The sequence below is a fragment of the Colobus angolensis genome, unplaced genomic scaffold (genome assembly GCF_000951035.1).
Source record: "Colobus angolensis palliatus isolate OR3802 unplaced genomic scaffold, Cang.pa_1.0 Scaffold117, whole genome shotgun sequence".
NCBI lineage: Eukaryota > Metazoa > Chordata > Mammalia > Primates > Cercopithecidae > Colobus > Colobus angolensis.
The window spans coordinates 6259343-6272092 of NW_012112808.1; the positions used below are offsets into that span (position 1 = coordinate 6259343).

A 12750-nucleotide genomic window follows, 5' to 3' on the forward strand; every position below is an offset into this window, starting at 1 on the left:
CCAACAGAATTGGCTAATTTTTATTTTTATTTTTTTGTAGAGATGGGATCTCGCTATGTTGCCCAGGCTGGTCTTTAACTCCTAGATTCAGGCAATCCACCCATAATACCTTCCCAAAGTGCTAGAATTACAGGCATAAGTTATCACACCTGGCTCAGATGCTCATTTAAACATACAGTATGTGGAGCCAGAGACTGGAGGGGTGAGGGAATTAGGTGCTAGAGTGAGGAAAAACTCACAAACCAGGCATCTGCCTTCTGATCATTTGGACCTGCTGGTCTGGTAAGAACGTGCCCCAACTCAAGCACAAGCAGGATGACATCAGCACCATGTGGACAATGGTGAACTTGGAAGAGGCAGAAGGACTTAGGGTGGGATGAGCAGAGTAGAGGTGGGAAGGAGGTGAGACCCCCACCCAGCTAGACCGAAAGTCTCAAAGAGGGTTCAGGAGTGTGCTTAAGGTGCCAACTACAGAGAAGGGGTGCTAGGATATGAGATAGTGACATGAGGTCCTTAACAGAGCTCCTGGCCCTCCTCGCATCTTCCTTAAAGGCTAGCCTCTCAGGAAGGAGGAGCCCTACAGGCTTCTTTTCATTTTGTTTTTGAGTTATAAAAGTAATATATATTAATAGCCCAAAATTGGAAGCAGCCCAGATGTCCATCAACAGGAGCATAATTAAACACACCATGGCATATTTACACTGCTGTAAAAATAAATGAGCTGTTGATGCAATGAAAACATTGAAAGAGTCTTTTAAAATGATGTGGACATAAAAGAGTACACACTGCAGGATTCCCTTGCTATGAAGCTCTAGGACAGGCTGAACTGCCCTGTGGTGAAGAAACAGGGCAGTGCCTGCCTCGGGCGAGGTTTGCAGGAGGGCACCCGAGAACTTTCTGGAATGACGGAAGTGTTCTGTGTCATGGTAGAGTTTGGGTTGCATGGGTGTATGCGTTTCTCAGAACCTGTTGAATGGTACAATTTTGTTGTGGGAATTTTACCATACGAAAATGGCACCTAAGAATAAAAGACCCATGAACTGTGAATGAACTCTACTTAATGAGATGCCGGCAGGAGTGCTCAGGGGTGAAATGGCCTGGTCTCTGCAGTTTACTTTGAAGTCCCCACAAGCACATGTGGACATGCCCTGCTTTTTTAAAAAAAATAAATGGTATAATTCTTGCAACTTTCCTGAATGCTTGAAAACTTTCATAGCACCCATGCTGGGTTTAAAAACACGACACAGACTCAAAATAAATTAAGTAAGGTGGGGAAGGGAGAGAGAGAACATTGGGCAGAGACCACATTGCTTCTGGAACATTATCCGGGGAGTGGCATCTGGGGTCTCTCTGCTTCCAGCCTCACTCTGACCAGTCCCCGCTGCCCCACAGAACACTGGCCTCCTTATAATGCATATTCAAAATGAGATCTCATGGACATGTATTATTCATTCATCAATTACGTTTTAAGCACGTGGTCTGGGCCCAGCCCTGTGCCAGGTGGAAGGTAAAGTCAGACGTGATTCCTACCCTTGCGGTGTCTGTAATCTGGTAAGCTATTGTTCAGTGATAGGTTTAGAAAAGAAGCAGCCTCGGGTGCAAGGAAGTGGACCCAGTCCCCAGTTACTGAGAATGTATTACACCCCAGGCCCTCTTCAACCGTTTTGACATGGATTAATTCAGTTCAACCTCATAAGCACCGACAAAGCAGGAACTGTATTATCCCCATTTTACACTTTGAAAAACTGGGGCTTAGGGAACTTCAATTACCCGTCCATGATGGTACAGGAAGTGAGTGACCAAGCAGAGATTCAAAACCCAGGAAGTTAGCTCTGGAGTCCATGCCTTAAACCAGAGGGTTGCAAACATTTTCTATAAGGGGCCAGAGAGGAAATATTTTAAGCCCTGTGGATCATACTGTCTGCATCAAAACCACTCAGCTCAGCTGCTGTCATGTGAAAATAGCCATTGATGATATATAAATGAATGAACTGAGTTCCAATAAAATTGTGTTTACAAAGACAGGCTGGAGCCGGATGCAGTGGCTCATGCTTGTAATCCCAGCACTTTGGGAGGCCAGTGCTGGAGGATTGCTTGAGGCCAGGAGTTTGAGACCAGCCTGAGCAACATAGCAAGATCCTATCTTTACAAACAACAACAACAACAACAAATAAACTGGGCATAGTGGTGTGTGCCTGTAGTCCCAGCTACTTGGGAGGCTGAGGCGGGAGGATCACTTGGGCACAGGAGTTCAAAACTACAGTGAGCAGTGATTTCACCTCTGCACTCCAGCCTGGACAACACAATGAGACCCAGTCTCTAAAAAAAACAAAAAGAGGCAGTGACTCCTGCCCCAAACCATCCATAGCTGCAGCAGCTGGGAGATGTTCAAGCTGGGCCAGAAGGCAGCTGAAGGAGCCCTCATTCCTGCCTGTCACATCCTTGTGGAAGTACAAGGGTCAGACAGCAAGGAGTAAATACAGGCTTTGAGAGCCCAGGTCTCTAACAGTGAAAACACAAAAATACACCCCTGGGTGCGTGTAGCAGTTCATGACCAAAGGAAGGCTATAGAGAAAAAGGTGAGAAGTTAAAAACACAAAGAAACTCCACAAAATAGTGAGTTGCCTTTGGCCTCTGGAGCCAAATTTAGAATTTCAGCCACACTGTTCGAGTTTTTGTGTGAACACAGGAAGAGTCAAGTTGAAAAACTTTGGTTTAACAGGATTCCTTTTGAAAATGTTTGACCAAAGAGAATTTTGCTGCTAGGAGCTTCGTTGTCACTGTCTCTTGGTTTCTTAAGGGCATGAAATCACTTTACTAAGTTCTTGTTGCTGACAAGGATTTGACCCTGGAGCTCAGAGGGCAAGCCATGCTGGAAATGCTTTGCCCCTCATAGAAGACATCTGTGTGTGCAGTGCTGAAAGTTAAGAGCTCAAAAGGATTCCTGAGTGTTTACCTACAGTTTCACATCTACCCAAGGGTGACTGAAGATAGCTCCAAGAGCCTCTTCCTCTCTCCTAGGGATTGCCATCTTGCTGTGAGGAGCCCACCTCTCCCCTTCAGCAGTGACCAGAACACAGGGGATTATCATAGTCAGTGTGGACAGAATACTTGGAGGAAGAAAATCTCCTTCAATACAACATGTTTGTGACGCAGTCCTGTGTGTTGGCCTCTTTACACCAACCCAGCTGATGAAAGTAGGACAGTCTACCCACAGTCAGGTTGAGTGTGTGCATGAAGTTAAGACACCAGCTGGACTGCGATGGGGGCAATCTGCCATTTTTCCACACTGAATTAACCAGGTTAAGCCATTGCTCTAGTGTCATAGAGATATGACTTCAGTCTTTCCTTATTCGCGGAAAGCATTTGGTGGCAGGGAAGCATGTTCCAGCTGGGGGCCAGCCAATGGCTGACTCGCAGGGATTGCAGATCACTGAAGAAAGAGTCCAGCTCAATCCCTCCGTGACAGGACATCCCTAAGTCACATCTTCACAGAAAGGGTTGGCTGTTTAGGGCATATGGTGTCCATATTTTCTGTCCTGTCAGAAAATAAACCCGACACAGCCATCTATGGAGACACCTTCCCATATGCACACTCCAGTAGTGAACTGATGCTATCATGGCAAGAGGTACCTTAAACCGTGTCAGAAGGGCCCAGAACCACTCTTACTCGATAATCACCGCTTAGGTGTTTAATGAAAACAATGCAGAAATCAGCCAGCCTCGCTTTCCCTTCCCATGGACACAGAGAAGCTTTTCACTCCCTGCAGGATAGTGTATATTGGTTGGGGCCTGTAGTCCTCAAACCTGGATGCACACAAGGGTTTCCAAGAGAGCATATGAAAAATGAATATCAAGATCCCTTCCCCAGAACCCTTGGAGACCAGAAGAAGTGGATCTGAGCTATATACTTTCTCTAAATCAGTGGTTCTTAAACTTTCCTGTGCATCAGAACCACCTGGAGTTAAAGCACAGATTCATGGGCCCTGCCCCAGGGTTTCTGATTCAGGAGTTCTGGGTGGGGCCTGAGATCCTGCATTTCTAACAAGTTCCCGCATGCTGCTGCTGCTGCTGCTGCTGGCCCCAAAACCACCCTCTGAGAACCACTGCTCTAAGGAATCTCTTCTATTTTGGGGCAGCCGGCCTCATGACTTTGGTCAAAGGCAGAAGCAATGTCTTCTCTACATCATGAAAGAAACTATTTGACCTTTGTCGGCCAAGTCAGCACTCCAGTACTCTCTACCTGCTCTGCTTGATATTGTAGCCACAGTCACATGTGGCTCTTTAAATGTAAATTTAGTTAAGGATGAGATTAAAACTGCTTTTTTTTTTTCAGTTGCATGAGTCACATTTCAAATGCCCAACAGCCACATGTACTTAATGGCTCCCATGTTGGAGAGCACAGATATAGAACCTTTCCATCACCACAGAAAGTTCTGCTGGTCAGTGCTATTCTATAGAAACTCCAAGGCTGGAAATTTTGAGAGCATTTTTGGGATGCTTTTAATGAGCACTTTGAGAGGCCAAGGTGGGAGGATCACTTGCTTCCAGGAGTTCAAGACCAGCCTGGGCAACATAGTGAGACCTAGCCTCTACAAAAAAATAAAAAATTAGCCAGGTGTGATGGTGTGTGCCTATAGTCCTCAGGAGGCTGAGGTGGGAGGATCACTTGTGGCTGGGAGGTTGAGGCTGTAGTGAACCAAGATCACACCTCTACACCCCAGCTTGGGTAACAAAGTGAAACCCTGTCTCAAAAAAAAAAAGGAACTCCAAATACGTTTCTCTCTTTCCCTTCATTGGCTGTTTTCCCCATTCTGTGAAAAACAAACCTCCCAAAATCCCTTTACTAACATCAGAAATGGAATTTTAACTTTTTCTTCTGTTTTGTTTGCCCACAACAGCAACCCTCCTCCACTTCTTCCCATCAAGTTAGGGTAAGGACAGAGACATTTTGGTGCAAAAGAGATGAAAAGTTTATTCATACTTTTCCATTGCCCATGTCATGAAATTCATCCTAAAAGTAGTACAGGTTTGAGAAAGCAAAAGTTCCATGAAGGTAAAGGAACGTGTGGACAGGGATATGTTGTGGGCCACAAGAATCTCACAGTCCCAGATGGAGAGTTCAGGTGGCCGTGGGGCACTCCAGCCAGGGCCCTGCTGTTGAGGGTAAGGCCAGGATGGGACTGAGAGTGGACAAGACAAAGACTAGCCTTGGGTTTCCAGAAGAGCACACGTCTCAAGTGTAAGCTGCGGAGCTGGCTGCTGAAGCTGTCTGTTGGTTTTTCATTCTACAGGGGAGACGTGGAATCACTGCTACTCAGAGTTGTGTGGGCAGATGCCTTTTCCAAAGCCTAACTCTGCTTTGGAAGCCTAGCTTGTCAGAAGCCTAACTCTAACCCTGTCTTACAGATCCGGCTGAATAGCAGGGGGCTGATCTACTCTGTGGGCTTGCTCCTGGCCTCTGTTTTTGTCACGGTAAGTTGGCAGCTCTCTCCTCGTACTTGTGTTTGCCTGTTCTTTCCTCCCCTTGGGTTCTCTGGAGACCAGATGAGCTTGGCCTCCTGGTAACTGGAGACAAGCAACCACCATGTCCCATCTCCTCGCTCTTTCTTCTAGAAGTGAGTCCTAGCAACCCACTAGAACACCTTCTCCCTTTCTGAAAGAAGCCGGCCTTACTCTCAGAGACATGACCCTATCTTAAGTAGAACACACACTGTTTTCCCAAATGCAAAGAGGAGATGCCACTTTGTCTGCAATATTAGTCTTGGAAAGGTAGATTCCAATTCATTGATTGTTCCAGGTTTCCACATGAATCCATGAATTTGACTAATACTTGGAAACTAAAAATATATTTTATTGACAGTACATTCTGAGGCCATTCCACTGCTGTCTCAGCCATTACGCCCACTTGTATACTTTAATATTCCCAACTCAGCTGACGTGTTTGGAACAAGTTCACACCAACGCATAGACTCATTCACATGAAGCATCCATTAACATGCAAATATGCTGTTGGCATTAATAAGCATTGAGACACAATATGTTTTTTCCTTAATTTTTCAAGGAAATAGTCATTGAGTTACACCTGGCATGTTGTTAGCATAAATATGCCAGAGAATGGGAATTCAGAAGGACAGGCAGGAAGCAAAATAAGTAGTTTATAGGATCAGGGTGTGAATTGAATGTCAAGATTTCACCAAAGCAAATACTGCCTTATGCAAAAGTGAAAATCGACATCATTCGTGCTCTTATGGTTTAGGAGGTCCTGCAGTTCTTCTATGGCTTGGAGTGGTAACAGCTGTAGTAACCACATACCATATACTTAATGTTTTGTATACATATTTTCCCATTTGGAGCTCCTCATGCCCCCCATGAGGTGTCACTAATGTCAGCCTATTATACAGATGAGCGACTGAGGCCTAGAGTAACTAATTGACTCATTTTTATTGACACCGAGTGAATGGAGGAACAAGCCAGCTGACACCAAGGTGCACACTCATAGCTACCGTGTGTCTTTTTAGGCCATGCTATAGTTATACCATCTACAGGAGACCTGGCTAACCACTAACTGGGCTGTCAAAATGAGGTTGCCGAAATGCTGAAGAGAGGCAAGTTTGGGGGAGGAAAAGCAATTTTAAACATCTTAAGTTTGCAATGCCTGTTTGACATCCAAAGGAAGAGGTCAAGAAAGCCACTGGAAATATAAGCCTAAGTTCACAAGAGATGTTCAGTCTGGAGACACCACAGTGTAGATGGTATTTAAAGCCCTACAGTTGGGAGAGATCACCAAGGGAGTGAGTGCACACAAAAGAGAGAAGAGGCCCAAGATCTCAGTGTTGAGGCAGTCTAACACTCACAGGTCAGGTCGATAAGGAAGAAACACCAAAAGAAACACAGCAGGAACAGTTTGGAGATGCAGGAATAAAACCAGGAGAATGTGGGGTCCTGGAAGCCACCTGCTGGAGGGTTTTCCAGGTGGAGGGAGCTATCGACTGAGTCAGGGAGAGGAGCCCTGAGGATTGGTCATTGGAGTTAGCAATGCAAAACCGTTGGTGCTGATGAGAGGGTAGTGCTGTGCAGTTGAGTGGAATAAGTTAATAAAGAATGGAAGGAGTGAAATTGGAGACTGTGAGCAGACATTCACAACTCTTTCATGTTATCTGACTGTAAAGAAAGGAGCAAAATGGAAATTCAGAAAAAAGTGTTATTTTAAGATGAGTGAGGTAACAGAATCTTTGTATGCCAATTAGAATAATCCAGGGATGGAGCTGGGGCATGCGGCTAGAAGAGAGGGAGTTGCTGGAACCAGGTCCTTAAGCAGGGTGGGAGATGGGATCTGGGGCATGCAGGGTGGAGTTGAGCTCACTGCCAGGAGAGAAGGCAGGGAGGTGGGGTTGGGAGCTCTGTGCCATGGGGATAAGTGAGGACGGGGAAGCGAGTGTCGGAGATTGGAAGAGAGGGCAGAGGTGTGAAGTAGCCATCTGGGGAAGGGAGAGAAAAGGGACTATGAGATGCCTGCTGAAAAGCATGAATGACCCACTTAATGTCAGTGGTCTCGACTTTTAAAATAAGACCCATCAGCATGGCTGGCCGACTTCCTCCAGCCCTGATAGTCAGCTGCATGGATGCGGCATGAACCAGATTGGGACCTGGCTTGAATTGGAGGGCTGCGGCTTGACCAAGCAAGGACAACCGAGCAAGAGAGAGGCCAGGGAATCAGGGCGGATGCCCCGGAGTGACTCTAGCGAGTGTGGGTAGAATTGAAGCAAAGGAAGGAGAGAAGGAAAGGGGCAAAGTGGGTGAAGCCTAGAGAAGTGGTGATGGTATCAATGAGGTGTGGACTATGGGCATTTGCAGAGTTGTGGGAGCTAGGGAATCTGGAGGAGTAAACTAGAAAGGAAGAGATTGGAGTCAGAAAGTGGGATGTGTGACACTAAGATAACACAGATGCTTCTGTCAGTGCCCATAGCAACATCCAGGCCCCAGTGCCACCCCACAGACCTTTCTGCAGTGAAATGGCCTGCACTTGGGCTGGACAGTACCACCGGCTACGGTTGGCTGTAGCACTTGAAATGTGGAGCTGTGTTTTAATTTTATTTCATTTATATTTGGGTAGCACATGGGCTGGTGGGTGTGAGTGGCTGAGGCCAGATGAAGGATGAGGACTTGATGGGGCAGGGTGTTGGAAAGACCCTCTCGCCTCTGGGGGCATTGAAATCACAGAGAAAGTCAGCAGGAGTACAGAGGAGATTGGCAAGAGCTGGGGCAGAAAGCTTCAAGGATGGGCAGTGGCCGGGGTTACATTGTTGGCTGCAATAGGAGGAACCAAGAGGAACTGTGGGAAGAACCAAGATTCCAGGCTCAGTGTTTTTAGGGAGGAGAGAAGGAAAATGGTCTGGAAGCAGCTATGAGGAGCTGTGGGGAGGGAGCAACTTCCTCACCTGCAGAACAGCCATGGGAAGAGATGCAGCCGCCGCCGCCTGAGGACTGAGGGATCAGTGTGCCCAGGGGAGCAGGGGTCTGCTTACGGCAAGATGGGGAAGGCCCAGAACAGATGAAGGGCCCACAGGGGTGTGGTGTTGGAGCTCCATGGAAGAGGGTTGGCTGCTGGGATGTGCTTGTGAGTCCTGCCATTTGTTTTAGTTATTTTTCTACAACCAGCAGCTTCTGGCTTCCTTTCTTCCTGATGTTGATGTTCTCACCTCCCACAGTCCAAGACGAGAGGTGGATTTTGCAGGCTCAAAGAGCATCAGAACCTTGCCCGAGGCCCACAGTCAGCAGCCCTTCCCTGGGTCCCCTGGGTTCCCCTACCAACCCCCCAGAGGCTGCTGCCTCCTCCTGGTGCCCTCTGAACCTGTTCTGTGTCCTGCAGGTGTTCGGCGTCCACCTGAACAAGTGGCAGCTGGACAAGAAGCTGGGCTGTGGGTGCCTCCTCCTGTATGGCGTGTTCCTGTGCTTCTCCATCATGACTGAGTTCAACGTGTTCACCTTCGTGAACCTGCCCATGTGCGGGGACCACTGAGCCGCTGGGTGCCCGCAGAGGCTCAGCTCCTTCTTTTCTGTGCAATACGAGACCTGGCCGCACCCCGAGTCACACAGGACCCCGGGGCCACGGCGTTCGTCTCTCCTGTGCTGTCCTCAGGCCTCCACTCCTGTTTTGGTGGCCCAGGCTCTCCCCTGCCCCATCGTCACTTCCCCAATCCTAGGGTCATGCCCACCCACCCTTTCCTGCCTCCTCCATGTGAAGACATCCAGCATCCACGTGACTTTTCCAGCTGCATTTTGGAACAGTGACTGAGATTCCAGAAAAACTGGCTGCTAACTGGCCGGAGCCAGGCAACACTGATTCCAATTCCTCCTCCTTTTTAAGTTATTTGATGGAAGACTCACCTAATTTGTGACCTGAGACTGTTGAAGAAATAGAGAGGAGGGGGTCTGTTGATTACAGAGAGTGTTTGGGATTTTGTTTGGTTTGGAGATGATGCCTAGGTTACTGGATTTGGGGGGATTGTTTTCTTTTGGGGGCCTTCCCCTTTTACTCCTTTTCTTCCAGAGATCAAGAACTACTCTTGCATCTTCTTCCACTGGGCTCCGGATTAGTCAATGACCCAAAGGTTGCGCCTGCCGTGTTGTCTGGGCCTGCGTCCCAGGCGTGTTGGAGTATGCATGGATGCAGAGCTTTTTAGAGGAGCCACTGGGCAAGGCCACCGAGAACAAATGCATGACATTTTATAGCCAAGGACGCCTCGCTAAAGTCTTATGGGCGTCCCCTGGGGTTGGGGGGCACAAGGTTTTGAAGGAAGAAGACAACTTCCCTCATGTCCATCATCACCATCTCTTTCTCACTAGGTTCTTTCTAGTTTTCAAGCAATAGTTCTAGCCTGCCTTGGACAAGGGGGCCCCAGTTAAACTACCCATCCATGAGGTGCCAGGCAGTCAACAACAGAAGCTTCCCCGACTTGTGAGTCCCTGAGATGCGCTCTTGTTGTTTGGCATTTGGGGTGACAGGCAGTGACCCAGAGGCCACCACTGCTTTTCATGCAGGAGTTACAGACACTGGTTTCTTGGAAAATGGAGAGAAGCGCACTTTGCACAGACGTCGTCAATTAAGTCCCAGTTTGCCACTTGGTATTGAGTACACTGGACCCTGACCGCTGGCTCTTGGGCAAACGTCCTTCCTCACGGGGCGCCTCCGCCAAGCCGGCCCAGCTGCACCCCTCCCTTCCTGGAGGGATGGCCAGGGAAGAAGAAAACAGAGAACTGACACCTTTGAAACCACAGAATGTGTTACATGCAGACTCGCTCAAGGGCGTTAAGTTATTGTGAACGTTTTTGCCAATCACTGCTCAACAGCCCTGCTAGATTTTGTATGATGCTGAATTATTACGCAGACTAATTCCACCCAGTCAAGACGCACCCATGCTTGTTCACTTGTATTTATTGAAACTGTGGATTCTTGCCCGTGCTGTCCCTTGTATTTACTTTAAGCACTGATCACTTATCATTCATTCGGTATGGTTTTCCCTGTCCCTTGTACACATTCTGGTATGAATTTGTAAAAAATAACCTGCTACAAATTGGTTGAATGTTTCTGTCTATGATGCGAGCCAGCATTAACGAACAGGGCACGTGCCCGACTGAGGAACAGGAGAAGAAATCACCAATTTGGGCTCTCAGAGCTAAGACACACGTATTGATTCTGTTGCACATTTTGCACTGGTTTATGGCGATTGTTTTCTTGGACAGATAGTGTAAAATAAACTTCTCTGTTCTCTATCCTTCCCAGAGCAGAGTGCATTACTTTCTCCCCGGAAGGCTGTGTGTTTTCCGTTGAGGAAAATGGATGCAAGGTAAAATGTTTGCAGTCACTATGTGTCCAGGTATTTGCCACCTGCTGTTTCTGCGTTGCCTCACCTGGAAAGCTGGCGTATGTGTGGCAGATTACGAGAAGGAAGTGACCAGCTGTGGGTCCCCTCTAAATCTTGAAGGGACTTTAGGCCTATCATCCTGTCATAGAATTCTAGAACTCTACCTGTCCTAGAACACATTAGTTAGGAATTCATTCTTTCCGTTGAACGTGAGAGAAGGAGCATCACAGGACTGACGATGACATTCTGGAGTGGCCAAGTTCTCCATTCTGTCTGATTTTAGTAGTTCTTAATTGTGAAAATTAAGATTTCTCCAAAGCTGATTCCTTAAAAGTGACAATAACATAGTTGTAATAAGCCGTGTTCTGATGCTAGGTGATGCTCAAGAAATAACTACCCAGATCTAAATTAGTAAACACAGACAGCTAAGCTTCCACCAGAAATGCAGCAAATTCATTTATAAGAGGCAGAAGAAAAATAACCACTAATCCACAGCACTAACTTTTTTTAACTGTTGAAAACTATATATTCCTGGGGTGGGAGGAATACTAGGTACTTAGCATGTTTTCGGTGTTTCAATCTTCAAATGTTTTATTACTACATTTGTGTATTTTACAAATATACCTTGGACACAGGGCAGGGTATTTTCATTATGCTGATCAGTGCCCACAAAGCATTAGATACTTTCATGTTAAGTAGCTTGTTAGACTAGTCTTGATTAGTTTTACTTTTAACATTAAGCAAAGACATTTAGTCAGAAGCTTGATTTATAAAAAAAAAAATACGTTTTCTGTGAAATCTTTAGAAACTGTAATTCATGGCTGAATTTCTCAAAGTGAGAATTCTGGGACTACGTAGAGTTTTCACGTTTCCGTGCATAATGATTGCCAGCCCAGAAACTGTGGGGGTTTCCCTTCTGAAATGAGAATTTAGACTATTTCTGCCTAGATCTGAGGCATGCACAGCTGTCTCGGGTCATGAGTTGAGAATGGGGTTTGAAATGAGCCGGCTGTTCAGTGACGCCGGATTGCTCTTTTCACAGTTTCTGCTGAGCTGGGACTTAAGATGGGGCTGGGATAGGTCAATATCCCCAAACCTGACGATGTCTACTAGAGAAACCCTCACGGCAATTTTCTGAGCAGGCTGAACTCCCCAGGCTGCAGCCGTGCACAAGTGGGACGTCTCCCTGGCCTTGGCCAAGGGAAGATGTGCACTGGGGCTCACACTTCCTCCTGAGCGCATCCTAGTGGCCCCACCAGCTGGCACCTGGAGAAGACCCTCTGTTCCTGGAGATTCTTTTCCCACCTTGCTGAGAGTCACTACCAGGAGGAGTCATTGAGGCCCTCAAGTGGCCTCAGATACACAGAGAGGTCACTACGAGAGGATATTTCCAGGCACAATGGAAAGATAGCATCTGCCCCTTCTACAGAAAACTGCTGGCCCTACCTTTTTAGTAATAGTTCACTTTTGTAGGCACATGTTTTGTATTCACCTCCAAAAGATATCTGGCATGCAGGGTGAGTGGATATAAGCCATTTATATTTTCCTAGGTCTTTTGCTGCAGACCCTTATAGTTTACAGTCATAGATTTGCATACTAGGGATCCGAGACGCCGTATAACTCAAGCAGCAACTTTGAATTCATTTTAACCATTCCAGTTTCAAAGAAATGAATATTCAGAAAAAGATAAGGAGTGATAACATTGTAAAATCCAGACCGTTTTAAGCTGTGGTGTATAAAAATAAGAATATCCAACTTAGAATAAATGTAACAAAAGAGTGTCCTAGAATTTTACCTAATTGTTCTTAAAAATATTCAGATTGTTGGGAAAAATTAGAAGTGAGAAATTGATAATGACGATGGTGCTTTTTCCAAGATTTAT

General features: G+C 46.6%; 1 protein-coding gene across 1 annotated transcript in view; it reads left to right on the forward strand.

The window, feature by feature from the left end:
* SLC24A3 (solute carrier family 24 (sodium/potassium/calcium exchanger), member 3) overlaps positions 1-10778 on the forward strand; it is a 446911-nt gene extending 436133 nt beyond the window's left edge. The window contains exons 15-16 of the mRNA XM_011963037.1: positions 5410-5475; positions 8873-10778. Coding sequence (XP_011818427.1) covers positions 5410-5475; positions 8873-9022 — 216 coding nt within the window. The 3' untranslated portion in view covers positions 9023-10778. The remainder of the gene's footprint in view (positions 1-5409; positions 5476-8872) is intronic.
* The last annotated feature ends 1972 nt before the right edge of the window (positions 10779-12750 follow it).